General features: G+C 51.6%; 1 protein-coding gene across 25 annotated transcripts in view; it reads right to left on the bottom strand.

The window, feature by feature from the left end:
• The window catches only part of NLRC5 (NLR family CARD domain containing 5), a 94,340-nt gene that overhangs the window by 19,107 nt on the left and 48,215 nt on the right, over positions 1–27,018 (bottom strand). For 7 of the 25 annotated variants that reach the window (XR_010152348.1, XM_016929879.4, XM_063797142.1 and 4 more), the window contains exons 16-32: positions 24,466–24,534; positions 23,597–23,665; positions 22,741–22,830; positions 22,250–22,333; positions 20,713–20,802; positions 18,807–18,851; positions 17,656–17,745; positions 16,668–16,751; positions 12,647–12,730; positions 9,411–9,500; positions 9,157–9,219; positions 8,732–8,818; positions 6,104–6,187; positions 5,192–5,281; positions 4,721–4,786; positions 2,721–2,804; positions 2,551–2,634 (exon numbers count right to left, since the gene is read on the bottom strand). Coding sequence is in view for 21 of the 25 variants with exons in the window: in XM_016929879.4 (XP_016785368.1) it covers positions 2,551–2,634; positions 2,721–2,804; positions 4,721–4,786; positions 5,192–5,281; positions 6,104–6,187; positions 8,732–8,818; positions 9,157–9,219; positions 9,411–9,500; positions 12,647–12,730; positions 16,668–16,751; positions 17,656–17,745; positions 18,807–18,851; positions 20,713–20,802; positions 22,250–22,333; positions 22,741–22,830; positions 23,597–23,665; positions 24,466–24,534 (1,353 nt within the window). In the remaining 4 variants the exon portion in view is untranslated. Of the gene's footprint in view, positions 1–2,066; positions 2,082–2,237; positions 2,393–2,550; positions 2,635–2,720; positions 2,805–4,720; positions 4,787–5,191; positions 5,282–6,103; positions 6,188–8,731; positions 8,819–9,156; positions 9,220–9,410; positions 9,501–12,646; positions 12,731–16,075; positions 16,554–16,667; positions 16,752–17,655; positions 17,746–18,806; positions 18,852–20,712; positions 20,803–22,249; positions 22,334–22,740; positions 22,831–23,596; positions 23,666–24,465; positions 24,535–27,018 lie in introns of those variants that run through there. The other 18 variants (XR_010152349.1, XM_063797141.1, XM_016929881.4 and 15 more) reach the window with 10 other exon arrangements.

Here is a 27,018-nt window from a genome sequence, read left to right as displayed (position 1 = left end):
TAAATTTTTTTTTTTATTTTTATTTTTTGTAGACATGGGGTTTTGCCATGTTGTCCAAGCTGGTCTTGAACGCCTGAGCTCAAACAATCTGCCCACCTCAGCCTCCCAAAGTGCTGGGATTACAGGCGTGTGCCACTTCCCCCGGCCAATATTATTTTTAGACTAAGAAAAGTTTTATTTAAAAATGTTATTTTGGCTGGGTGCGGTGGCTCACGCCCGTAATCCCAGCACTTTGGGAGGCTGAGGTGGGGGGATCACGAGGTCAGGAGATCGAGACCATCCTGGCTAACACGGTGAAACCCCGTCTCTACTAAAAATACAAAACATTAGTCAGGCATGGTGGTGGGCACCTGTAGTCCCAGCTACTCGGGAGGCTGAGGCAGGAGAATAGCGTGAACCCAGGAGGCGGAGCTTGCAGTGAGCCGAGATCACACCACTGCACTCCAACCCGGGCAACAGAGCGAGACTCCGTCTCAAAAAAAAAAGTTATCTTGGGTGCTCTAGCAATTCTGGATATACAACCAAAATAATTGAAAGCTGGGACTTTCTGGCTGGGCATGGGGGCTCACGCCTAGCACTTTGGGAGGCTGAGGTGGGAGGATCACTTGAGCTCAGGAGATCAAGATCATCCTGGGCAAAACAGTGAGACCTTGTCTCTATTGTTTTTGAAATAAAATAATATTTAAAAAAAGAAAGCAGGGACTGTCAATTGGGCACTTGAATGGACAACCCAAGTGTCAACTGATGGATAAGTGGATACACAAAATGTGGTCCATCCACACAATGGAATATTATGCAGCCTTAAAAAAGGAAAGGGCTGGGTGCAGTGGCTCATGCCTGTAATCCCAGCACTTTGGAAGGCTGAAACGGGCAGATCATCTGAGGTCAGGAGTTCGAGACCAGCCTCGCCAACATGGTGAAACCCTGTCTCTACAAAAATACAAAAAAAAATTAGCTGGGTGTGGTGGCGGGCGCCTGTAATCCCAGCTACTCCAGAGGCTGAGGCAGGAGAATCGCTTGAACCCAAGAGGTGGAGGGTGCAGTGAGCTGAGATCGAGCCACTGCACTCCAGCCCAGGTGACAAGAGTGAGACTCCATCTCAAAAAACAAAACAAAACAAAACAAAACAAAAAGGAAGGAAAGTCTGACACGGTGACACACGCTGCAACATGAATGAACCAGAGGACATTATGCCCAATGAAATGAGCTAGTCACAAAAAGACAAATACAGACAAATACAAATGACTCCACTCATATAAACTATTTAGAGCAGTCCAATTCATAGAGACAGAAAGCAGAATGGTGGTTGCCAGGGGCTGGGGTAGGGGGGAAATGGGGTGTTGTTTAATGGGGACAGAGATTCAGTTTTGCAAGAGGAAAAGAGTTCCGGAGATTGGCCGTACAAAAAAGTGGATGTACTTAACCCTCCTGAATGGTACACTTAGAAATGGTTAAGATGGCAAATTTTGTTATGTGTATTTTATAATAATTTTTTACAGGTTATTTTGGGGAACAGTCAGTCCTTAGGTGCCTTGTCACAGGCTGCAATGAGAAGTGCACAGCTCTGTCGGTGACGTAAGTTTTTTGGGCACAAACATGAAACTGAATGTCATGGAGCCTTTTGATCTAACGTCCAGTTTCCAGGAAAGTCGGGGTTAGAGGAACACGTGCCATGACATCATGAGAAAGCCACCAGAGTCAGGAGCGGGACAGTCTGCAGTACACACAGTTGCTGATTTTGTCAACAGACACTGACATGAAACAGAAAGCTGTGGTGAGGGGGTGGGGGCAGTGATGCCGCAGGTTAGAAGAGTCAGAAGACCATCGCCATCCCGTGCAAATGCAGACCAGATGTGACAGATCCTGGATCCCAAAAGCCAGCTGTCTCATCTGGGGGACAATGGGGACATTTTAGATTAGACTAGGTAGTACCCGACACTAAGGAATCGCTAACTGAGTTTCTTAGGTGTCCTGATGGAACTGTGATTACAGAAAAAATGTCCTTATTTTTTGGAGCTTCACGGTGAAATATTTAGGAGTGATGGATTATGAGGTCTATAACTTACTTGAAACCGCTTCAGCTGAAATAAAAATAAAAATAGAAGCAAATATAAAAAAAGTATGAACAACTGTCAAACCTAGGTTCTGGAAATAGGAGTTTTAAAAAATTATTCTTTCTACTTCGGTATCTTCTTTTTCTGAGTGTTTTAAAATGATCATAGTGAACAGACAGACAAGAACTTCATTTCAGTTTATTTTTGTCCTCAGTTCAGTATCCTCTGAAACCTTCTTTCTTTCTTTCTTTCTTTCTTTCTTTCTTTTTTTCTTAAATCCCAAAGCACAGGCCTCCAGTCTGGGGAAGGACAGTTTCTCTGTGTGCCTTGTGGAGTCTCTGGGACAGATGGACAGGGTTTGCTCAGGGTCCAGATGGCAGGGTTGTGGGTACAGGAGATGACTGGGGCCATGATCCTGGGGGCCTGTTACTCCAGTGCCCACCCCTGCTCCCATTCATGCCATGGCCCCTCCCGGAGGCAGCGGGGGAGGAGGTACCTGAGGCTGAACAGCCCTGCGGGTCGCCCCACCAAGCTCAGGAGGATGGCCAGCTGCTTCTGGCCCAGGCAGCACTGGGTCAGCCTGGGGACAGAGGTCAGTCACTGAGGTGGCTCTGGCAGGGTGCCCCCACCCCTCTGCTGTCCTCACGGGCTGGGTGGGTCACTCACGTGAGCTCCGTCAGCTGCAGGGACTGGCTCAAGCCGGTGGCCAGCCTGGACACGTGCTCTGGCCGGAAGCTGCACTCACTCAGCCTGAGGGCAGAAAGCCAGGGCAGAGCCTGGGTGAGGCCTGTGGGCACTGCTGCCCAGCTTCATCTCAGCCTCCCTGAGGGCCTATTGGGGGAGCGTCCCACCTCTGAGGGCAAAGGCCTGGAGCAGGGCCTGAGAGGCCAAATATGCAGCTCCTGCTCTGGGAGCTTCCTGTCTCTTTGGGGAGGAACCTCCCACACCCCCTGTAAGAAAGTATTAGGAGTAAGTTATTTAGGGAGGCTGACTCTAGGTCAGGCACTGTGCCAGCCTCTGGGTGCATGGGACTTCCTGCCTTACCCGCAGGGTCTCCTTTAATTCTCATAGCACCAATTAGAGGTGGGGAAACTGACTAACCCAAGGACACACAGCAGATAAGAAAGAAGGGCAGAATCTGGTTTCCATCCAGGTCAGTCTGACTGCAGACCCCAAGCTCTTAACCACTGCCTTACTCTCCAGGACCAGCACTGGCTGAGCTCCCTGGGGAGGGAGGTGTGCCTGGGATTCTCCGTGGGGCTCTGCTGTCCAGGCATCTCAGCCCTGGGTGGCCAGCAGACGGGCCCAGCTAAGTGAAAGGGCCCAGTGAACCTTGGGGCAGTTCACTCTGATGAGGCAGGGCTGCTGGGATACTTCCAGGAGGGGCTGATGTTTGAGCTGGGTGTTAAAGGATTGGGAGAATTTTATCTCAGAAAAGGCAAGGAAGAGAATGTTGAGCTGAGTGCGGTGTGAGCAGAGGCAGAGAAGCTTCAGGCAGGGCTTGATCTAGGAGCAAATAGTGAAGGTTATGGCTGAACTGTGTGTGTGTGTGTGTGTGTGTGTGTGTTGTGTATGTGGTATTTGTAGGTATTATGTGGTGTGTGTGCTGTATTTGTAATGTGCCAGGTATGTATGTGGGGGGTTTGTTTTTGTGGGGTGTGTGTATTGTGTGGTGTGTGTGGTGTATGTGTGTGTGTATGTGGTATGTGTATGGTATGTGGTGCGTTTGTGTGTTGTGTGTGCTGTGTGGTGTGCGTGTGTTGTGTGTGCTGCGTGCTGTGTGGTGTGTGTGGGGTGTGCTTGGTGTATATGTGGTATATGGGTTGGTGTGTAGGGCGTGTGTGTGGTGTGGGGGAGGTGGGAAGTAACATGGTGGAAGGTGACAGTTGGATCAGACTGTGAGGGAGAAGATGCTAGGGACTTTGAACTTCACCCTGGGGTTAATGGGGAGCCACTGAGGGGCACAGAGTAGCAGAGGGGCACTGTCAGATGTGTGTTGTGAAAATCTCTCTGGGGGCTGTGGAGTGAATGGAGGGGAGGAGGCCTGATAAGATGCAGGGATCAGTTTGGAGGCCCTGTTCACAGCTGAAGTAAGACATGTAAAGGAACTGGCCGTGGCAGTGAGTCAGGGCTACCAGGGGTAATGATAATGATAATAATAATAATAATAATAACAGTTACAATAACTGCTGACAGCACTCCCATGAGCCAGACCTTTTCCTGGCACTTTATACTTATTAACTCATTTAATCCTCACAATAACCCTAAGGGGTAGGTTGTGTTATTATCCCCATTTTACTTGTCCAGGGCCACATAGCTGGTAAGTGGCAGATCAGGGATTTATTTTCAGTTGGCTTCAAAATCTTTAACCATGACACTCAGAAGCCTCAAGGCCTGTAGTCAGGACATGGCAAGGAAGAGAATGTTGGGCTGAGTTGGGCTTAGAATGGTGGGCTAAGAGGCACAAGTTCAATGCCAAGGCCCTGGCTGAGACTGGAGTTACCAGGGCATCGGGGGCAGATCTGGAGGAACAGACCCAGGCAGTGAGCTTGAAGCTGCTCTCTAAAGGAGGAGAGGGCCCAGGGAAGAGGGGGCCATGGAGGCCGCCACAGGGTCAGCCTCCTCTCCCCTCTCTGTCCCCTGTCCCATCACCCTGCAGGGATTACCTGAGTGTCTTCCCAGCCTGGTCTTCTCTGGAGAAGTGAATCCGGAAGCTCTGCTCAGAGCCCAGGCTGCAGAGAGAAGGGCCTGGGGAAGCACGGTGCCCAGACGTGCCAGCCTCCTAGGCACCTAGGGCACCCACGGGGCACAGAGAGGGAAGCGGGGCTGCACCCACAAGGACAAGGGAGGATGGAGGCCTCAGAACCAGAGGAGACCCCCAAACTCATTCTGTGAGCATGGCAATACCTGGCCTTCCCACCCCATGGCCTCCATGGTCCCCATGGCACCCAGGCATCAGGGGATAGAAATTATGATCCCATGCCCAGGAAACCCTGAGATTCAGAGAAAGGCAGAGGTTGCTCCAAGCCACCCAGATGGAAGGCCACAAAGTGTGGGTGCCTTGCTTCTCCCATCATCAGCCAGGGGCACCTGTTGGCCAGCAGAAAGGGGCTTTTCGGGGATCAACATCCCCTTACTTCACTGAGGCCTCCCGGACACGTGGGCAGGAGGGCAGTGTCTCCACCAGGTACAGGGCACTTTCCTGAGAAACGCTGTTGTGACTCAGACTAGAAGGGAAATGGAGATGAGAATGGGGGTGAGGGCAGGACCTCCTTGGAGCCCTGCCCAGCCCCCTCCATCTCCCTTCCAGCTGTCATTTCCAAGAAGAGAAGCCTCCATGTCTAAGCATCTATTCTCCAGATGGACACACTGAGGCCCAGAAGGATACCATCCCCACACAGGCAGAACTGGCACCAGACCCTGAGTCCTTGAGCGCTGCACTCACCCTGCCCGCTGCCCCTGTGGTCTGGGGTCTGGGCACTGGCAAGGCCAGGCTGGCAGCTCTAGCCCCGCATGGGTCAAGGACTCCCGAGCACGAAGCTCAGTTGCCTAGCAACAAGTGGTGTCCTGGAGCTGGCTGTCACTCCCGTGGGTCACGGGGGAGATGGGGCAACCATGTGGATGACTTCCTAAGGCCCCTTGCCTGCCACGGGGACATCTCCAAATTTATGTTCCACAGATTGGGTCAGAAGAATTTCAGGGGCAGGATGGACAGGAGCCAGGCAGCTGCAATCCCGCATCAGCTAGTTGGGGATGGAATGTTGCTTCCCTGTCCCCAGGTCAGTTTGGCTGTAGGGGTGTGTCACCCTGCCATGAATCACAGCCTCTCTTGGGTGTTTGGTGGAGGCTCTGCCCATGGTGGGTGTGAGGGACAGAGGAAAGGACCCAAGGCCAGGGGAGTGAAGGCAAGGGAAGAATCGCCCCTTGCCCTCCACAGTCCTTGTCCTCTGGTGCTCTGGCGGATGCCCTTAGAAGGAGCCCCCATCATGCTTTTGGCCTAGGGGAGCCTTCCTCCTTGCTATCTGTCCTTTATGCTGCTTTCCACTTACTCAAGCAAACCGGAGATGGGCACCTGCGGCAGACATTCCAGAAGGCATCTGAGTCCGCTGTCGCCCAGCAGGTTTGCTGAGAGGCTGTAGGGGGTAAGGAGCAGTGGCGGTGATCAGAGGTGCCTCCTCAGCCTGAGATGCTCCTCAGTCACCAGGAGCCTGCATCCACTGTCACTGCTACTGGACCCCATGTCAGGGTCACCAGTGCCACCACCATCACCAGTATCACCACCATCACCACCACCACCAATGTCACCACCACCAGTATTACCACCATCACCACCACCACTTTCATTATCACCACAATTCTACACCACCAAGCCCAGTACCACCATCACCATCCCTTCCATCACCACTAGAATGACCAGCAACTCCTACGTTCTCTGCTACTATCCCCTCCCCAGCACCACAGTAAACCCATTCTCATGGTCCTCTTCCATATCGGGTGACCACTGACAGCTCAGGTGCCTCCAGCAGGCTTTCAAGGGTTAAAGAAAAACCAATTTGCCTTCACCACGCCCTTGGCCGGCATCATTTGGGATCCACAGTTTTTGAATGAGAGGAAATTCAGGAAAAAAAAAATGTTTGCAGGATGCATTAAACCCATAGATTTCTTCTTTTGATCTGGGAATGCAATATCAATATTGGAAACCTCACCTGAAGTTTCTTACTTCCCTTCATTGCAGCATTCTGTGGTTTTATTTATTTATTTATTTTGAGATGGAGTCTTGCTCTGTTGCCCAGGCTGGAGTGCAATGGCACGATCTTGGCTCACTGCAACCTCTGTCTCCCAGGTTCAAGAGATTCTCCTGCCTCAGCATCCCGAGTAGCTGGGATTACAGGCATGTGCCACCATGCCCGGCTAATTATTTTTGTATTTTTAGTAGAGACGGGTTTTCACCATGTTGATCAGGCTGGTCTCAAACTCCTGACCTCAGGTGATCCACCCGCTTTGGCCTCCCAAAGTGCTGGGATTACAGGCGTGAGCCACCACGCCCAGCTAGTTTTAACTACAGTTTCAGAAATAATATAACCAGTGTGTCCCGGAACATCTGATTTTCCTCCTAGGTCTGTGACATTTTTGATGTTTGTTAATTTCATCTTTTCCTGAGAAACGTCATTTAAAAATTGGTTTGTCTTATGAAGGCACTTAATAAAATAGTCTTTAAAATAAGAAAAATTGGCTGGGTGCTGTGGCTCAAGGCTGTAATCCCAGCACTTTGGGAGGGCGAGGCAGGCGGATCGCCTGAGGTCAGGAGTTCAAGACCAGCCTGGCCAACATGGTGAAACCCTGTCTCTACTAAAAATACCAAAATTAGCCAGGCATGGTGGCTCATGCCTGTAATCCCAGCTCCTTGGGAGGCTGAGGCAGGAGAATTGCTTGAACCTGGGAGGCGGAAGTTGCAGTGAGCCGAAATTGCGCCACTGCACTCCAGCCTGGGCAGCAGAGAAAGACTCCATCTAAAAAAAAAGAAAGAAAGAAAAGAAAAGTTTCCCTCTATAATGAAAAACAAAAAACTCAAAGACATATTTCTTATTCATATCTCTTTAAAATACATTCCAAGCACAGCGGCTCATGCCTGTAATCTCAGCAACCTGGGAGGCTGAGGATCACCTGAGCTCAGGAGTTTGAGACCAACCTGGGGAACATGGTGAGACTTCATCTCTTACAAAACTAAACTATTAGCCAGGCATGTTGGTGTGTGCCTGTAGTCCCAGCTACTCCAGAGGCTGAGGTGGGAGGATCGCTTGAGCCCAGGAGTTGGAGGCTGCAGTGACCTATCATTGCACCACTGCACTCCAGCCTGGGCAACAGAGTGAGACCCCAGGTCTTAAAAAAAAAGAAATCCATGATTTTATCAGTCACATTTTTCTTCTCTGCCACATCACAACAGAAATGAAAATTGTGTGGCATTTTTGGCGGACTGCTCTCTCTATTTCCCACTGGTCCTAGGCTGGATTCCCAATGCGTGTGAGCAGGGACTCTGCATTTTACTAGCTGTGTGACCTTGGGCAAGTTCTTACACTCTCTGTGTCTCAGTTCCCTCATCTGTAAAATGAGAACAATACTAGTATCCAGGGATATGGGAAAGATAAAAAGAACATGTCAAGCACTTAGAACAGTGGAGAAAGTGCTCAGTAGGTGTTAGCTATTGTTATTCCACCCATGCAGGGGCTGACTATTTGAATATCCAAGACAGGCCACGCGGATACCACATCTCAACAATACAAGAGACTGCAAGACCCCACCCTGGCTGGCTCTGCGTCCCTCCTCAGGCAGAGTCATCCGGTACTTTTAACCACCTGCTGGGCCAACAATGAATCCTGCGTTTTAGCCCCCATCTGCCAGCAGAGCTTGCACATACTTGAGGCTGAGGGCTGCCCAAGTCAGAGGGCACACCATGGAACTAGCTCCACCATGGCGAGAGTGGGGGCGGGAGAGAGAAAATTGATTCAGGGAAGCTTTGGGTATGTGACCCAAAGTCCCAGGCATCCCTGACAGCTGGTCCTGAGAGGTGTAGGCAGGCACACATGAGTGTATGTGCACACACGGACCCTCATACCCCCTCCAGTGCCCCTCAGGCATGCGTCCATGCTCCTCTCCTTCCTCCTCCTCCCTCAACTTACTCCACCTGGCTGAGGTCTTTACACTTGCTCAGCAACCAGCAGAATGACTCTACGTGCTCCTGGCTGAGGCTGCAGCCTGTGAACCTGCTGGACGGAGGTAAAGGGGACAAGCAGGGGATGGGGCGTTTGGCCACTGAGACCACCTCCACCCCGGCTAGCCCAGGGCACAGCCTCTGAGCTCCAGGTGGGCCTCCGCTCAAGCTTGGACCCTCTAGAAGTGTCCAGAATCCACTGCTCCCACCCCCACAGTAGATCCCACCCGGACCTGTGTTTCTTCATCCTGGGTGAAACAAGTCCCTCTGCAGGGTTGTTCCAGGGGAATGTTTTGTGGTAGGCAGTCTGCATATTGCTCTGGCCACCCAGGAGGCAGATCTACTGGTCCCCAACATCAACTAGCTGCCTAGGCATGGTTCAAGGGGGCTTACCCACAGCACATGCCTTCCTCCTCCTGGTTGGATCTGAAGTGCAAAGTTGCATGGTGCAGGGACCTGGATCAGACAGCACCTGGGTCAGACAGCTGTGGCCACAGCCTCAGGATGCCCCCACGGGGCCAGCACCCCTCCTCCAGAAGCCCAGCCTCTAGTTGGGTCCTACTGTCTTCATCCTACCCCCTCATACCCACCAGACTCCAGGCGCAACCCTTCAGGACTAGTCCTGGCTGTCCCAGGGGAATGCCCACCTGAGATCCACCTTTTTAACCCGTGGACACAGGCTTAAGGTGTTGGCCAGCAGGAAGGGGCTTTTCGGGGACAGTCCCGTCTGGCTCAGCCTGAAAAGGAAAGGGGGTAGATCTGGCAAGATGAGTGGACAAGGAACCTGGCTAGGCTGGAGGGTAAGGAAAGGAAGGGTGGGGAGGGCTAGCAGCTCAGCAAGGCAATAGGGAAGCAGGCAGGGGATCAAGAGGCACAAATAGGGCTGAGGGTCAGGCAGATTTGGATTTGAGTCCCAGTTCTGCTTACTGGCTGTGTGACCTTGGACAAGTGACTTCACCTCTTTGAGCTTCAGTTTCCTTATCTGGAAATCAAGACTCGTCATGTATGACTCTCGAGGTATATAAGGATTTAATTACATCATGCAGGTGCACTGCCGGGCATGGGACCTGTGCTCGCTGTTATTATTACTATTGTTTTTACCTGCAAGCACAGATTTCACAGGCGAGTCCTTGCTCACAGAGAGTGGGAAGCTTCAGGCCCTTCGGACACAGTTTTTAAACCTTAGCACTATTGAGATGTGAGGTCCAATAATTCTTTGTTGTGGGCTCTCCTGTGCCCTGTAGGATGTTTAGCAGCATCCCAGATCTCTATTCATTCGATGCCAGTAGCAGCACCCCTCACCCGCAGTCACGACCACCAAAAATATCTCCAGACATTTCCAAATGACTCCCAAGGGTGAAAATCACCCCCAGTTGCAAACCACTGCCTTAGAGAAAGTGAGATGGGTCCACTCTGCCCTCAGAGGCAGCCTCAGCACCTCCATTTGCCTCATCCAGTAATCCCCCTATCAGCTTGTCTGTAAATTCCACTCTCAAGATCCACCCTGAGTCTACCAACTTCTATCCCACCCCAGCAGTGATCAGCCCCCAGCACCCTTCGCCCTGCTGCACACATCTCTTCCCACTCTCATTTCCACTCATATCTCCCAATCCATTCTCTACCCAGCACTCAGACTGAACTTTTGAAAACCCAAATGAGGACCGGGGGCAGTGGCTCCTGCCTGTAATCTCAGTACTTTGGGAAGCCGAGGCAGGCGGATCACTTGAGGTCGGGAGTTTAAGACCAGCATGGTCAACATGGTTAAACTCTGTCTCTACTAAAAATACAAAAATTAGCCGGGCATGATGGTGCACGCCTGTAATCCCAGCTGCTTGGGAGGCTGAGGCACAAGAATTGCCTGAACCTGGGAGGCGGAGGTTGCAGTGAGCCGAGATTGCGCCATTGCACTCCAGCCTGTGTGACAGAGCGAGACCCTGTCCCCACCCTCCCCCACAAAAAAGAAAGAAAGAAAACCCAAATTATTCCTCTCCCTTTCATGTTCCCAGGAACAAAAGTCGAAACTCTCCCCATGGGCGCCAGGCCCCATGCACCCCAACCCGAGCCCATCTCTCTCTTCCTCCTCTCCTAGGACTGTCCCTGCCAGTCACTGTGCTCTGGCTGTCTCGGTTCCGCGCTGTTCCTGGAGCCCACCAAGCTTAATCATGCCTCAGGGCCTCACACATGCCGTTCCCTCTGCCTGGAATGCAGTTCCCTGCTCTTCACAAGGCGAGCTCTCTCTCTTCCTTTAGGTCCGAGCTCAGCATCCCTCCTCAGAGATGTTCCCCGACGGCTTCTGCCATCATCTAAATCACCTCTCCAGCCACTCTTCACCACATCCCGAGAAAATTCTCTTATCACTGGCTAAGTTCATCTTATTTGATTTTACTTTACTTATTTTTCAGCTCCCACTATTGTAAGATGAGCTCCAAGAAGATAAGGACATGGTCAACTTTTTCTGCTGTGTCGTCACACAATGCCTGGCCCACAGTAGGGGCACAAGCACTACAGGTTGAGTACTACAAAGTTTAAACCCTGGCAAGGGGTCAGGCTGGCCATGCCACTCCAAAGGCGGACGAGGAGTCAGGGGTGAAGCTGTGTGATTTAGGCAAAGAGAAGTCCCTCTCCGGTCTGAGGTTTCCAACCTGTTCAATTTTAACCTGCCACCTTTTATGTCCAAAGGAGTCCTTTCTGACTGATTATCTCCGGGCAGGGTGGGACTATTACAGGGTGCCATGGGGTGCTGTGAGCTGGGCTGTACTTGCCCCCGGAATGTTGTCACGTCTCTTCCCTCCCTCCCAGATAAAACCCAAGCATAAGCGAGATCCTGGAGGTGATGCGAGCCATCTTAGACATCCCAGAGAGCCCCAGCCTTTGCACTGATGTTATTAACATTATGATTTACTTTCCTGTTGTATTTTTTCATCTTAGCTGCAGCTGCTTCCCACCCCCCCTCCCACCGCTAGAAGACTGTTTAAAGTAAATCCTTCTAAAATTCTTTCTTTTTCTTTTTTTCCTTTTTTTTTTTTTTTCTGAGATGGAGTTTCACTCTTGTCGCCCAAGCTGGAGTGCAATGGCGCGATCGCGGCTCACTGCAACCTCCGCCTCCCAGGTTCAAGCGATTCTCCTGCCTCAGCCTCCCAAGTAGCTGGAATTACAGGCACCCACCACCACGCCGGGCTAATTTTTGTATTTTTAGTAGAGACGGGGTTTCACCACATTGGCCAGGCTGGTCTCAAACTCCTGACCTCAGGTGATCTGCCCGCCTCGGCCTCCCAAAGTGCCGGGATTACAGGCATGAGCCACCACACATGGCCTAAATACTTTTAAAATTCTAACCAGTCTGAGCTGAAATTAGAAAATAGTTTTAATACTTTGGGGGAATTCTGCTTAAATTCCCTTTTTGCAGAGTTTGACGGTGACCTTCAAAAAGCAGCATGTGATAAGTACAGGACCTACATCTGTACAGCCCCTTTCTACGAGTGGGTGACCCTCCGTGGGTGGGGAGAAGTTGGACAGCTCATTTGTCACAGATCTTCCATTTCTTAAGGTGATTTTAGAATAACTTATTTGAGTCCCAACTCTGGGGGAATGGGAGGGGAATATTAATCCCATTTGTCAGATGAGGAAACTGAGACGCAGAGGAGGCAAACGACGCCCCCTGAGGTTGACAAAGTATTAGGGTGGAGCTGGAAGCAGATTGGAGTCCCCAGTTGTGCCAGGTAAAATGATAAAACAACCTAAGGAAAAATGGAGCGGGTAGAGGGGGTTGGAGGGGGTAAAGGCGGGGGGTTGAGGGGTTAGAGGGCAGGTACAGCTTTGCCATGGAGAAGCCTTAGAAACACGAGCACAAGGAACCGGGAAATAGGAAAAACTCTTGTCTTACTGCAGCAGGCTCAGCTGAGGGAGTTGAGGTAGGCAGTCCAGCAGAGTCTCCAGGCTCTGGTCACTCAGGAACTCACAGGACAATCTGTGAAACAAAGCAGGTGGATGAGGTGGGGGAAACCTTCCAGGAAAGCAGGGAGCACGGCCTCATAGCCAGAGCCTTCTGGAGATGGGACCTAACCAGGGTCACCTGAAACATTCCCTCCCAGCACTGGGTCCATGGGTTATCCATGAGGCTGGAAGAAGAGGAAGGTCTTTTAAGTTTGGGAAATACGGGGTTAAGCCAAATTAAATGGTTTTGTTTGCTGCAGGGCTTCTCTGAGGCTGCGATAGGCTGCTGTGCATTATGAATTTCCAAGGAGCTACAGCAGACTTTTCCCCAAACTAAATGGACTAGCAGAATTAATTTTTAAGGGCCATGAAGGTTAGTGTTCCACAAAACATGTTTGTTAAGAAAAGAATGCAGCTGGGCATGGTGGCTCATGCCTGTAATCGCAGCACTTTGGGAGGCTGAGGTGGGTGGATCATCTGAGGTCAGGAGTTTGGGACCAGCCTGGACAACATGGTGAAATTCCACCTCTACTACAAAAAACGAAAAAAAAATTAGCCAGGCGTGGTGGTGCACACCTGTAGTAATAGCTACTCAGGAGGCTGAGGCATGGGAATCACTTGAACCTGGGAGGCAGAGGTTGCAGTGAGCCAAGATCGTACCACTGCACTCCAGCCTGGGTGACAGAGCGAGTCTCTATCTCAAAAAAATAAAAAAGAAAAGAAAACAGTGCTGCCTTAACCCAGAGGAGTGGATATGACAGTGGAAATTCAGCATACAACAGGTCAGCGAAGGAGACAGGGACTGGCTTGGGTCTCTAGTTGCCTATTAACACCAGACCAACCAGCTCATCATTGTTCAGATAATTTGTCAGAACCCAGTGCATTTAGGAGAAACTCCAGATACCTGCCTTGCTGTCTCTGCTCTAGATGGAGGACCAGGACAACTCAAGACTCTGAGTTCCCTGGGGTTTACCTACAGCCCCTTCCTGGGGGGCCTGGAGCCACTTCCCAACCCCCGCAGACCTCTACTCTGTTCTCCTTCTGCCTTCTCCACCTTCCCCTTCCTCTCTTTCTGTTCCTTCGTCCTCTGCAGGCTGCCCTCTCCCCTCTCCGGGGCCTCCCAGGGCCTGGCCCATCTCTGCTGCTTTCTCCTCTGGCTGTTTGGAGGGGAGGCATGGAGTACAGGGACCCTACATCAACCGGCTCAGTGAGCTGGGGGGCACGGTAGGGCGGGAGGAGCAGCCTCATGTTGGAGCCTCTGCCAGGGCCCAGGCTGGAGGCCCAACTCTACCCTTTCTGCCCCAGGGACTGGGCATGGGCCCCTGAGGCACAGTCAGGACTGGGGCCTTTATTGAGGGTGGCCTTTCCAGAAACACATCCCATATAGTGTCCCACCAGACCCCCAAATACACCATGGGCTCTGGTTGGCAAAGGAGGTGATTACACCCTCCTTTTTTTTTTTTCAAAGCAATGGAATCTTTACTCTTTACCACATCCCACATGGTATGCCCATGTGTACACAGGCAAAGAAGACCTGCAGTGCTTGAATTCAGGGATGGGGGATGGAGCCCCACAATCTATCTTCCCTGGCTTCCCCGGTGGAACCCCGGGGAATCACTGGACTTCAGCATTGAGTACCTTGATGACTATTTATAGCAATAATCCTGCAAGTGATCACAGTACTCTACAGTTGACAAAGTGCTTTCATATTCACTATTGCACTTTCCCCAACCACAGGTAACGGAGGGGGACCTGAAACTCCCACCCGTGCTCAGACCGCCCAGCGCTGCCAGTGGGCTTTATTTATTTATTTATTTATTTATTTATTTATTTGAGACGGAGTCTTGCTCTGTTGCCCAGGCTGGAGGACAGTGGCGCAGTCTTGGCTCACCACAATCTCTGCCTCCCGGGTTCAAGCGAGTCTCCTGCCTGTCTCCAGAGTAGCTGGGATTACAGGCGTGCACCACCATGCCTGGCTAATTTTTGTATTTTTAGTAGAGATGGGGTTTCACTATGTTGGCCAGGCTAGTCTCGAACTCCTGACCTCATGATCCAGCCACCTCGGCCTCCCAAAGTGCTGGGATTATAGGCGTGAGTCACCGTGCTGGGCCGCCAGTGGGCTTTTTATATTAAGCTTCCTCTGCAGATGATTTGCCTTGGACAGCAGAGCCTGCATCCCAGTCTCCTTGTGTTCCCAGGATCTGGCCCAGTGCATGGTATACAATAGGTACTTAACAGTCAAATCACGTAAGAGTGCTTTTTGTAGCACTGACTGCAGTGCTACACAAAACAAAACACAACACCTAGAAGCAGTTTGGATTTCAATCTAGACCAAGCTTGTCCAAGCCACATGGCCTGCTGCATGCAGCCCAGGATGGCTTTGAATACGGCCTAACAAAAATTCGTAAACTTTCTTAAAACACTATGAGATTTTTCTTTGGAGTTTTTTTGTTTTTTTTTTGTTTTTTTTGTTTTTTTTTTTAGCACATCAGCTATCGCTAGTGTTAGTGTATTTTATGTGTGGCCCAAGACAATTCTTTTTCTTCTTCCAATATGGCCCAGGGAAGCCAAAAGATTGGACACCCTTGATCTAGACTCTAGAAGGGTGTGGTGGAGTAACTTGCAGCTTGTCCCGTACTGTGGCAATTTAGTATTAAAAGGCATCAGTATATACTCTGTGAAAACAGGTAAGAGACAATCAGGGACCACTGACCATTGGTTGACTTTAAGGAATTACCATTAATAGGGTAGGTCTGGGCCAGGTGCAGTGGCTCAAGCCTGTAATCCCAACACTTTGGGAGGCTGAGGAAGGTGGATCACTTGAGGTCAGGAGTTCGAGACCAGCCTGGCCAACATGGTGAAACCCTGCCTCTACTAAAAATACAAAAATTAGCCAGGCATGATGGCGGGCGCCTGTAATCTCAGCTACTCAGGAGGCTGAGGCAGGAGAATTGCTTGAACCCAGGAGGCAGAGGTGGCAGCAAGCCGAGATCACACCATTGCACTCCAGCCTGGGCAACAAGAGCAAAACTCTGTCTCAGAAAAAAAAAATAGTGTAGGTCTGATAATGGTTTTGTGGTTATATGTTTGAACCTGGAGAAGGACATGGGAAGGCCACACTCCAGGGGGTCAAACCGGATTATCTGGTTGGAAGGGCTGGAAGGGCATTTGAGATGGGGGCTAGAAAGCAAGAAAAAAGACTGAAGCAAAATGGAAAACACAGATGCTATGAAAACACAGTGCATGAAACTAGAATGCAGCTAGTTTATGACTGCAAACAGGTAGAAACTGAATATGCAAATAGGCAAGGAGTAGACAGTCCTGTGGACACATGACAACATGGATTTGATGAGAGAAGAGGTTGTTTAGGTGAGGCAGGTTTTGTCTTGGATTTCTTTATTTTAAGGTAATTACTATAATAGAATCACCACAATGACAATAAAAGGAAAGGCTGACCATCCACTGTGCAGATGAGGAAGCTGAGGCCGGGGAGTTAAAGCCCTTTTGAGCCAAGAGTCCTGATTCCAGGTCCAGTCTCTGGTTACAGACCCAGATGTTCTGGGGCGAGTGAGGTGGTAACCCCAAGGAGAGTGGGGGTGCCTTGAGGAAGGGCTTTCAGAAGTGCTACGCTCCAGCCATGCAGGCAGGTCCAAGTGGGTGCCCTGGTGAGGCTCCAGGGGTGGGGTTGGAGGTGGACAGGGCTCCCAGGTGCCCTGAGTTGAGTGGATGGTGCAGGTGAAGTCTTCCCCAGTCCAGCACAGCATCTCCCAGTGGGAGACATGCGCTGCCTGAGGCTGGGGGCTGCCGAGAGACAGCCAAGTTTCTACCAAAGGCCAGGGGACTCTCATGGGGCAGGGCTGGTGGGAAGAAACCGAGAAAGACTCACCTGTCTTCTAACCAAGAAGCCCCCTCCCAGGTCACTGGGCAGATCCCCACATGGTGCCCTCTGGGGCTGTGTCCTCATTACTTACTGGAGTTCCAGGGGTCCCGGGCAGTCCTTCAGAGTGGCACAGAGGCGGGTGAGGCTTGGGGGCTCCAGAGGACACTCACTGAGGCTGCAAAGGGGCAATGGGCAGGGCAGGGAATCAGAGAAAGCCCAGGGTCCCTGGCTAGCCCCAGGGGCTCTATCCTTCTCCCAGCATCCCTCACTCTAAGTGGGAGGCCACAGGCCCCTTCCCCTGTGGGGCACTCGCTTCCCTCTCGAGTCTCCCCTGCAGCCCCCAATCCTCCTGCCCTGACAGTGACAGTGCAGGACCCTGAGTTTCCAGCTGCCCTTGTCAGTGACTCTCCAAGTCCTCCCCACCGCCCCCTCCAGAGCCCAGGCCACCATCCTCACTCACCTTGACCATTTAACACCCTCTGGGCTTCCACTCTTGCCTCCCTGCAATCCCTCTCCGCCCCACAAGTGTCTCACATTTTAACACTGCACATCTCACCAGGCCTCTCCCTGTTACCCCCTGTGGCTCCCCATTGCCCTGGGGCTAAAAGTGAAATTGAAATGTCCTTCCTAGGGCCTCACTTGCCTCCACTTTCCTGGAGGCCTAGAGAGAGGTGGGGCCAAGTTAGGGTCTCACAGCCTCTCATGGCAGAGCTTGCAGATGCGGAGTGGATTTGTGGGGAGAGAGGCCAACCCCTTTCTTTCTGGAAAGTGGGTGTCCCCCAGAGCAGATGGAGACCCCAGGCAGAGAGTGGCTGAGCTGCTCTGTTTGCTTCACAGAAATGTGGAATCTTCTCTCCAAGGAGAATGCGGGGCATGGGCCAGCTGAGCTGCCCGTCAGGGGCCAGAGCCCCCCAACTCCCAGCACCCCTCACACCCACGCCTCTTTCTTTTCCTCTTCTCTTAAACTCCCTCTCTTCCCTCTATCCCAATCCCCAGCCCTAGCCCCCTGCCAGCTGTGCCCCCTCTGACGCCTCATCCCTATTATGGTTACCCCCAAACAAGAAGGGCTGGGACAGTACCAGAGGCTCCTGGGGATGCAGCGCTGACGGAACCCTAAGAACTCGGCTGCAGCTGGGAAGTCTGGCAAAGATCCAGTGGCCCACATATCCCTAGGAGGGGGATCATTTAGAAAGGAAAGTTCAGATCACCCCCTCGGACTCCCAGCCCAGCCCATATACCCCTAGGAGGGGGATCGTTTAGAAAGGAAAGTTCAGATCACCCACATTGGACTCCCAGACTTGGAAAGTCAGGGCTGGAAGGCATCTCAGAGACAATGCAGTCACTAGATCCTAGCTCAGTCCCTCATTGTTCAGATGGGGAAACTGAGCCTCAGGGAAGGGAAGCCTGAGTTAGAAAAGCCAGCAGCTTGTTCCTGTCCAGGTGAGCAGGCAGGAGGATCCAAGACAGAACCTCTCTGACCACTGCTTGGCATCACATGACTTCTGCCTCCCTGTACGTCAGTTCTTTGGGCCTCAAGAACCCGGGGGTTCCCCAGAAACAGAGATCCTATCCTGGGAAGCAAGACCACCCAGGCTTGAGCCACCCCTGACTCCTGACAGCCCATCTGTACGGCAGTGCCTCTTCTTCACACACTAGCTGTGACTCTCTCCACCCAGCCAGCTGCACATGGGCCCACCCTGTCCGCTGCCACTGCTCCCAAGTGAGGCCAAGAGGCCTGGTCCCACTAGAGGGCAGCCGGGAACATCATGAAGAGCTAAACTAGTATTGGTTGTTTACTGCGAAGACAGGGAAAATGTTTTTTCAGAGCACCAACGGCCCCTGCCTTCAGAGCGTGAAAGGGCAGTGACATGTATGGAGGGGTAGGTCTACAGAATTCCCCGAAAGGCAGAAGCACAAATGTTCTCCTGTCTCCTCCCACACAGCAGCAATCTGCGGGCACCTGCCCTGCTCTGGGACCTCTCCCAACTATATCCCTCCCTTCCTCCCATCTGCATTGCCTCCTTCCAAGGGGAAAACAGGGCAGTTGATTACTGACAATTTATGGGGGGGGGGCGGTGGTTACTGAAGTGGTGATTAAACCTAGTGTGCTGGACTTGGGTGGTTTAACTGAGAGCTGAGTGGTCAGCATGGGTCTGGGGGTGGGGGGACCTCCAATAGACGGGGACCAGAGCGGGAGGGGACTCCGCCACCCCGAGTGTTCCCTCCTCACCTGCTTGTCTTGTCCCCTCTCAGGAGGATGTGTTGGCTTTCAAAGCTGGAAGCAGAGAGGAAGCAGCAGTTTGAAAATGGTCAAAGACCAACTTCCCTGGCAGTGGCAAGAACCCAGACTGGTCAGGGCAAGGAGGGCCTGGGGTGGCCTGCTTTCTTAGCAAACAAGGAATAGATTAAGCAACAATTACACGTATCAAGCCACATGCAAAACACACCATCAACATTTCTCATTTGATTCTCACAATAAACAATGAGGTAAGAAATTCTTCTTTGTTGTTGTTTCGAAGAAAGGGTCTTGCTCTGTCGCCCAGGCTGGTGTGCAGTGGTGCAGTCATGGCTCACTGCAGCCTCAACCTTCCCCGGGCTCAACTGATCCTACTGCCTCAGCCTCCCAAGTAGCTGGGACTACAGGCATGCCCCACCATGACTGTCTAATTTTTGTATTTTTTGTAGAGATGGGGTTTTGCCATGTTGAGCAGGCTGGTCTCAAACTCCATGGCTCAAACGATCCTCCTGCCTTAGCCTCCCAGAGTGCTGGAATTACAGATGTGAGCCATTGTGCCTGACATTTTTTTTTTCTTTGAGACAGAGTCTTGCTCTGTTGCCCAGGCTGGAGTGCAATGGTGTGATCACAACTCACTGCAGCCTCGATCTCCTGGGTCTAAGCAATCCTCCCACCTCAGCCTCCCAAGTAGGTGCATGCCATCACGCTTGGCTAATTTTTAAAGTTTCTGTAGAGATGGGGGGGTCTCACCATGTTGTCCAGGCTGGTCTCAAACTCCTAGGCTCAGGTGATCCTCCTCCTCCTGTCTTGGCCTCCCAAAGTGCTGGGATTACAGGCTTGAGCCACTGTGCCAGGCCAGTAATTATTCTTATCTCCATTTTACAGATGAGGAAACTGAGGCCTGGAGAGGTTCTGGGACCTGCTCTGAGCTCGCAGCAGGTAAGTAACTGAGCCTGGTCCATCTGCTGTGGCACCTCCCATTCTTGGGGGTCCTTAGGGAAGGGGAAGGGAAGCAGACCTCCCCTGAAAATCATGGATGCGGTGCCCTGAGTGCCTGGGGTGGCTTGGCTGGCTGGTGCCTCCCCTTTTATATTCTCATCAGCTCCCACAATTAAGACAGGTCCCTGAGTCCCCAGTGGCAACTAGGAAGCTCCCAGTTTTCTTTTCTTTTCTTTTTTCTTTTTTTTTTTTTTTTGAGATGGAGTCTCACTCTGTCGCCCAGGCTGGAGTGCAGTGGCACGATCTCAGCTCACTGCAACCTTCGCCTCCTGGGTTCAAGTGATTCTCCTGACTCCTGAGCGGCTGGCACTACAAGGGCTCACCACCACGCCCAGATTTTTTTTTTTTTTTTTTTTTTTGGTATTTTTAGCAGAGACAGGGTTTCACCATGTTGGCCAGGCTGTTCTCAAACTCCTGACCTCATGTGATCCGCCCACCTTGGCCTCCCAAAATGCTGGGATTACAGGCGTGAGCCACCGCGCCTGGCCCCCAGTTTTCTTAAAACTCTCTGCAGCATACCAACATGGCACATGAATACATATGTAACAAACCTGCACGTTGTGCACATGTACCCTAGAACTTAAAGTATAATAATTTAAAAAAAAATCCTAAAAAAAAAAAATCTCTAAGGATTATCCAAAGAATGAGTGAGGCAGAGTCAATGAACTCTCTAATGGTGAATTTGGAGAAATTTGAGCATCCGTGAGGCCATACTTATTCATTCATTCGATCATTCATTCATTCAGGGGACGCCCATCACATGCTCTGCGGATCTGGTACTGCCCAAGGTGCTGAGGATGACAGGTTGGCATGAAACTGGTGGACAAGGGGCCCACGTGGGAGCAGATGACCTGTGGGATGGGGGACAGGGGCAGGGCTGGGGGCGGAGAGGCACGCTCACCTGATGTCCAAGCGGAAGAGCCACTGCAGAGTGGAGAAGCACTGAACCAAACCCAACACGGCATCCAGGGACAAACCATTCTCACTGAGGCTGGAGATCACAGGGGTGGCACAATGGAGGTCACTCAGGACCCAAACACATCCTCTTTGTGGTCAGGGCACAGGGCGGGGGAGGGATCCCTGGTTCCAGATGACGGAATCCACTGAACCCAAGATGGTCAGAGAGCACCCCTTGCAAGTCCTCATGGTGGAGATGGGGAAACAGAGTCCTAGAGAGAATCAAGATCTAGCCCAAGGTTATGAGACATGTTGGTGACAGAGCTGAGATGGGCACCCAGTGGGTCCCTCGGTCTGTGATGGATCTGAGGAGTGCTTTCTGGCTGGAGCTGGGCCTCCTTTTCTCCACCTGATAAGGGAGGGGTGGTGCCCAGGACAAAATGAAAATGCAGGGTCTCTTGTGCAGAAAGCAGGAGCAAAGTGTCTCCTTTCTTTCAGGGTCTCCTGTCAACTTGTTATTGTTTTCTATGTACTATTTAATGCTGCACTCCCCTCCCACGGGGACACTGGTAGGGCGAGTGTGGACCCTCACAGCACCAGGTCACGAGTCCACACTAATAAGAAGGTCACATGAGGACATACTAAAACCTCCAGTCTTCATGTAATTTGCCTGCAATGGTTAGACCTTCCTTCCTTCCCAGGTGCAGGCCCTGAACAGGAACCAAGGCAACTCCCTTCCTTCCCAGCATTGCACAAAAACAGGGTGTGAGCAGGGGGTCCTTAGGCCCCAGCACTCATTTCAGAGATTGTAGCCACCAACAGAGGCCACGCCTGCAATTTATGTATTTACTGACTGGGAACCAGGGACTCGGAGAGGGGATGTAACTTGCCCAGAATCACACAGCAAAGCATGTTCACAGAGACAGCCTGGAATATAGGACCTGTGACCTCTCCCCCGGGCTCCTCTGGCTTTGGCCCAGAAGTGCCTGGGAGGAGGGGGCGCTTTGTGAGCCAAAAGCACCAAGGGCATTTAGGGATCAAGAACTCTGGTCCATTGCAGGCAAACTTTGGGGATTCCTCCTACACACTCTCTGCCAGGTACTCAGGGATCCTTGGCAGCCCTGGGCACCCTGCTTGAGTGTCCTCTGTGGTACAAACCCTCCCTGTCTACCCTGACCATACCCCAGCTAACAGCCCCAGCCCCTCCCGGCACCCCAGGGCCAGAATAACAACTGCCAGCCGTTAGTCATACTTCGCACCCACACCTGCCCTCCCCAGGGTGGCCTCAGAAAGCCTGTTCAGAGCTGCAGAGACAGGTTCCAGAAGTGAAACCTTGAATCAGAAGTGGGATTATTGAGTCACAGACTCTCTGAGTAAGAATCTATTAGCTAGCCTTCACCGAGCACTTACATTGTATTAGGGGCAATTTTCATGCATTTTCTGATTTAATCTTTACAATAACCCCAGGAAAGAGGGGGATGGGACAGAGAATGCTCCCCCTCTGCCCCAGCCTCAGAGGCTCTGCCTAGCGGGCTACTCACTTCAAGGACTGCAGAGCTCCCAGCCCTGGGAGCAGCTGAGCCAGCCGGGCTGCACCTTCATCCCCCAGAGCATTGCCTGAGAAGCTGGGGGTGGGGAGAAGGGAGGGGAGAACATTAGCAGGTGGGGAGTGGGTTGCTGGCAGCATGGTCCCTGCATTCCAGTTACTCAACTTCCTGAAACTGGACACAGCCCTGGGCTGCCAGGCCAGATCTCAGCAGATCTGGCATGGGCAGCTGGGGTCTCCCCCAGGTTCTTATTCTGAGGTTCGTGGACCTCTGAGGGACCAGGGGTGAGCCTCCGAGAGTGTCAGACATGGGGGATCTGTATCTTGGGAGGAAGAGTCACAACTTTCACCAGATTCTCCAAGGGGTTTCTGACTTCAGCAGGGAAAGAACAGTTGATCTAAATCTTAAAAACCAAACCCAAACACCAACACTAACTCACTGTAATTGGCCCCACCCACCCACCTTCCAACACACAAACCACTCACTCGAGGTGGAGGTGACCGAGGTGGCAGCTTCCTCCAAGAGCCTTGCAGAGCTGCTCTAGGTGCTTTGCTTGGAGGCCACAATGTGTCAGCCTGCCCAGGGACAAAAACACAGTGCTGCATGCCCCACTGAACAGAGGCGGGAAGGAGCCGCTTTCCCACCCCCCAGACACAGAGGCAGAGAATGAGGCTTGCAGGAGAGGAGGGACTGGGATGTATCTGGCACCTAGACAGACGGACAAAGAGGGACCAACACACACGACACCCACAGGATGTCACATATAGGCAGAGGGTGGGCAGAGACACAGATGGAAGGAAACCAAGGCACAGAGACCTCAGAGAGAGAGAGCAGATCAGAGGAAGACAGATAAGACTGAAATAACAGATAAATAAACTGATAAAACAGAAATACACGATGAGAGAGGGAAGAAATGAGAGAAACAGGCAGAGGGACAGAGGGAGATTAGGACAGACAAAGACCAAGAGAGAAGGGGGGAAGAGTGCTGATGGGAGCCCCCAGGCCCAGGCACCAAGATCATGACAGAAGGAGCCCAGTGCTCCCCTTCACCTCTTTTCGGAGTCTCCACAACCCCTCAGCTGCTGGGGGTCAGGGAGCTAAGGGGAGTGGGGTCTCCTGGGCTTGGGAAGGTGGTTGACGGGGCTGCCTTGTGAGCCCTGTCTGGGGTGGGCTGGGCAGGGGAGGTAGGAAGTAGGGAAGCCAGGCCATGACCCCTGGACACAGCAGGTCAGGTGTCCTTCAGGGAGCGTGTGGGGCCTGGGCACAGGTTTGGGAGCAGGCTCTGAGCAGGGGAAGGGAGGGGGCTGGAATCACACACAGGGCTGGAGGTCATCACTGTACCTCATCCTTCGGGAGCTCAGAGGCAGCTCAGAGGGCATCTGGAGCATGAGGCTGTCAAGAAATGCAGCCCTGGAGGGACATCACCAAGGCCAGGCTGAGCAAAGGCCATGTCTGCCATCTCCAGAATCCATCCTCAGCCTGGCCTTCCACCATCGAGCCCTATCCTCCACCTAGAGTCAATCAGACCTTGGTGCCAATTTGGCTTCTCCACTTCCTGGTTGTGTGACCCTGGACAAATCACAGCCTCTCAATGGGAGACTGTATGTGAACTGCCTTAGTTTGGTGCTTGGTGCATACATGGCAAGTACTCAATTGACCTTGACTGCTATTATCATTAATCTCATCCTCCTCCTCATCTGTGCTTCAGAGATGTCAGCCCCAGCTGGAATCGAGCCTTCAGTAGTCCAGACTCTACAGAAGAGATTGTGGGTGGGCTCCGGGAGCAAAGAGCTGAGTCTCTACCCATGCGCTAGGCTGGGGCAATCCAGGACCCTAATGGGTCCTTGTGTGAAAGGGATCCAGAAGTTCCGACCAGGACCAGAGCTACAGGCCAGGCAATCCCCTGGGTTTAAGCTGGAGGGCTCTAGTCTCCCGGAATCCCCCTCTGGCTACCCAACTCCTGCCCTGGCCTGCTGTCTATATCCTACACACTGGGGCTCCTTTCAGGCACCATGAGAGGCGGAGGTGGTCTGGCTTTGGACCCTCCCCCTTTGGGGCTGCATCCTTTGCCAAGCCTGCTCACTTCCCGCTCTTCCGTGAATTTGTCCAGATCACCCTGGCAGTTGACTGACTGGCACTGCCCAGCTGTGGAGGGTAGAGAGGGGAATGTCCCTGACTGAGCATGGAGTTGGGGTGAAATCGGGCCCTACCTCTCCTGGGGCCCCTTCTGCTCCTCTGGCTCCTGGGCAAACATGAAGATCACAGTTTTGTGCTGCAGGCTGTGAAGAGAAAAGAGGGGTGAGGAAGCGAGAGGTTATTGGCTCCCTGTTACTATTTCTTTTTGAGAGAAGGTCTCAGTCTGTTGCCCAAGCTGGTGTGCAGTGGTGCAATCATGGCTCACTGAAGCCTCCACCTCCTGGGCTCAAGCAATCCTCCCACTTCAGCCTCCTGAGTAGCTGGGATTACAGGCTTGTGCCATCATGCCCAGCTAATTAAAAAAAAAACGTATGTAGAGACAGTCTATGTTGTCTACTCTGGTCTCGAACTTCCGGGCTCAGGTGATCCTCCCACCTTTGCTTCCCAAAGTGCTGGGATGATAGGTGTGAGCCACCGTGCCCGGCCTGTCACTTTTTACCCCTGGCCCGGGAGGACCTCTCAAGTTCCATCCCCCTGCCTCCAGCTGCAGCCACTTCCTCTGACTCCCCTCTGACTTCCTCTGAGCTTTTGGAGGGCTGAAATCTTTCTACCACAGATATTTCACAAAGGTATCTATTGCCTAAGTAAGCCCCATTTCCTGGCAAGTCTTAAAAGAAAACAAATTCTGTGTTCTCTCTTTTAGCCCCAGACTGAAACCCCTCTCTCTGCTAGTCAGTGTTCTGTCTGTGCTCAAAGTATGTGCGGATTACCCCTGGTAACCTTTGGAGTGGGTCCTTCAAACCTTCCATTTTCTAGTGCAATAATTTTTGTCTTATAAACGTGGGATTAAACTATAGATTCTCTTTTTAAACATTAGTTTTTTAAGGGCTAGAAGCAGGGATGACAAATAATTATTAATACTTGATCATTATTGATGGGAACAGATTATATATACCATGCTCTCTCTCTTTTTTTTTTTTTTTTAATTTGAGACAGAGTCTTGCTCTGTCTCCCAGGCTTGAGTGCAGTGGCATGATCTCGGCTCACTGCAACCTCCGCCTCCCAGGTTCCAGCGATTCTCCTGCCTCAGCCTCCTGAGTAGCTGGAATTACAGGTGCACGCCACCACGCCCAGCTAGTTTTTGTATTTTTAGTAGAGACGGGGTTTCACCCTATTGGCCAGGCTGGTCTTGAACTCCTGACCTCAGGTGATCCCCCTGCCTCAGCCTCCCAAAGTGCTGGGTTTACAGCATGAGCCACAGCACCTGGCCCAGATTATACCATTCTTTCTGCCATTGCATATCTTGAAAAACTTTATTATAATCTTTTATAATCTTTTAAGATAATGAGTTAAAATTTTTATGTTTGGCCTGGTGCAGTGGTTCATACCTATAATCCTTGCTCTTTGGGAGGCCAGGGCAGGAGGATCACATGAGCTCGGGAGTTTGAGAACAGCCTGGTCAATATAGCAAGACCCTCTCTCTACTAAAAATAAAAAAAATTGCCAGGCATAGTGACTCATGACTGTAATCCCAGCACTTTGGGAGACTAAGAGAGATGGATTGCTGAGCCCAGGATTTGGAGGTTACAGTGAGCTGTGATTGTGTCACTGCACTCCAGCCTTGGTAACAGAGCAAGATCCTGTCTCTAAAGAAATTTCTGTATGTTTACTTAATAACTCCCCGTCACCCCTCCATATTGAAACTGCATCTATATTATCATTTTTTTTTCTATGGTTCCACTGAGTTCTCTCTGGAAGTAACTTAGTCTAACTAATATCCCTCGGTTAAACATTCCAGCTATTTTCTTTTTTTTCCTATTATAACCAATACTGAGGTGAACATCCCTACAGCTAAATGTGTTTGCACAATCATGATAATTTATTTAGTATAAGTTCCTGGAAGTGAACAGGGCATCGCTTGGAATGCACTAGGGACCCTTTATTGAATCATCATATACAGTGAACCAAGGTCCCCTAATCTACCTTTTGGGTGAATCGGTTTCCCTCTCCTCCCTTGAGGGGTGTTTAAAGCAGGGACCACCCTACTGGGTTGAGAATGAGGCTTTCCTCCAAGTGAGAACTGAGTTGACATTAATCATCATCTGTCCTCACCTCCCCATACTCAACGGCGAGACTTACAGAAATAGGATTGGGTTCCCTAGTGGCAGAGCCTGGGTCTGTGAGTGGGGTAGGGGGTCGCATGTCACTTGTCAGTTGCGCACGTCATGAACTGACGGTCTGCTCTCAGGAGAAACAGTAAGGGACTGAGGGAAGCCAAATGGAGCAAGTCCTTGGCCTAGTCTCCCAGGGAGCTTTGTCTCACTGGAGAGTTTGGGCTGGAGAGTTGTGCCCTCTGCCTCTGTCATTGGCCACTCTAGGTTAGGGGGAAGTAGGGGTTGTACCCTGCCAGGCATCTCTGGTTCTTATCAGCCAAGGGTAGTTCTCCAGAGGTATAAACCGTGAGCAGCCTATATCCACAGCAGCTAGGAAGAGGGGTGCCGGCTGTAACGGGGTCTGGGTGGGACAGCAGCAGCATCTTCTGCCCGTCCCAAGGCCTGGGCCCAGAAGGAATTCCAAGGGCTTCAGAGAGAGCATGATGGGGGGGGGTGGGTACCGTGGTCTGGGGG

The sequence above is a fragment of the Pan troglodytes genome, chromosome 18 (assembly GCF_028858775.2).
Source record: "Pan troglodytes isolate AG18354 chromosome 18, NHGRI_mPanTro3-v2.0_pri, whole genome shotgun sequence".
Classification (NCBI taxonomy): domain Eukaryota; kingdom Metazoa; phylum Chordata; class Mammalia; order Primates; family Hominidae; genus Pan; species Pan troglodytes.
Note: the sequence above shows the minus strand (reverse complement) of the source record. Positions and strands in the feature narration are given on the sequence as shown.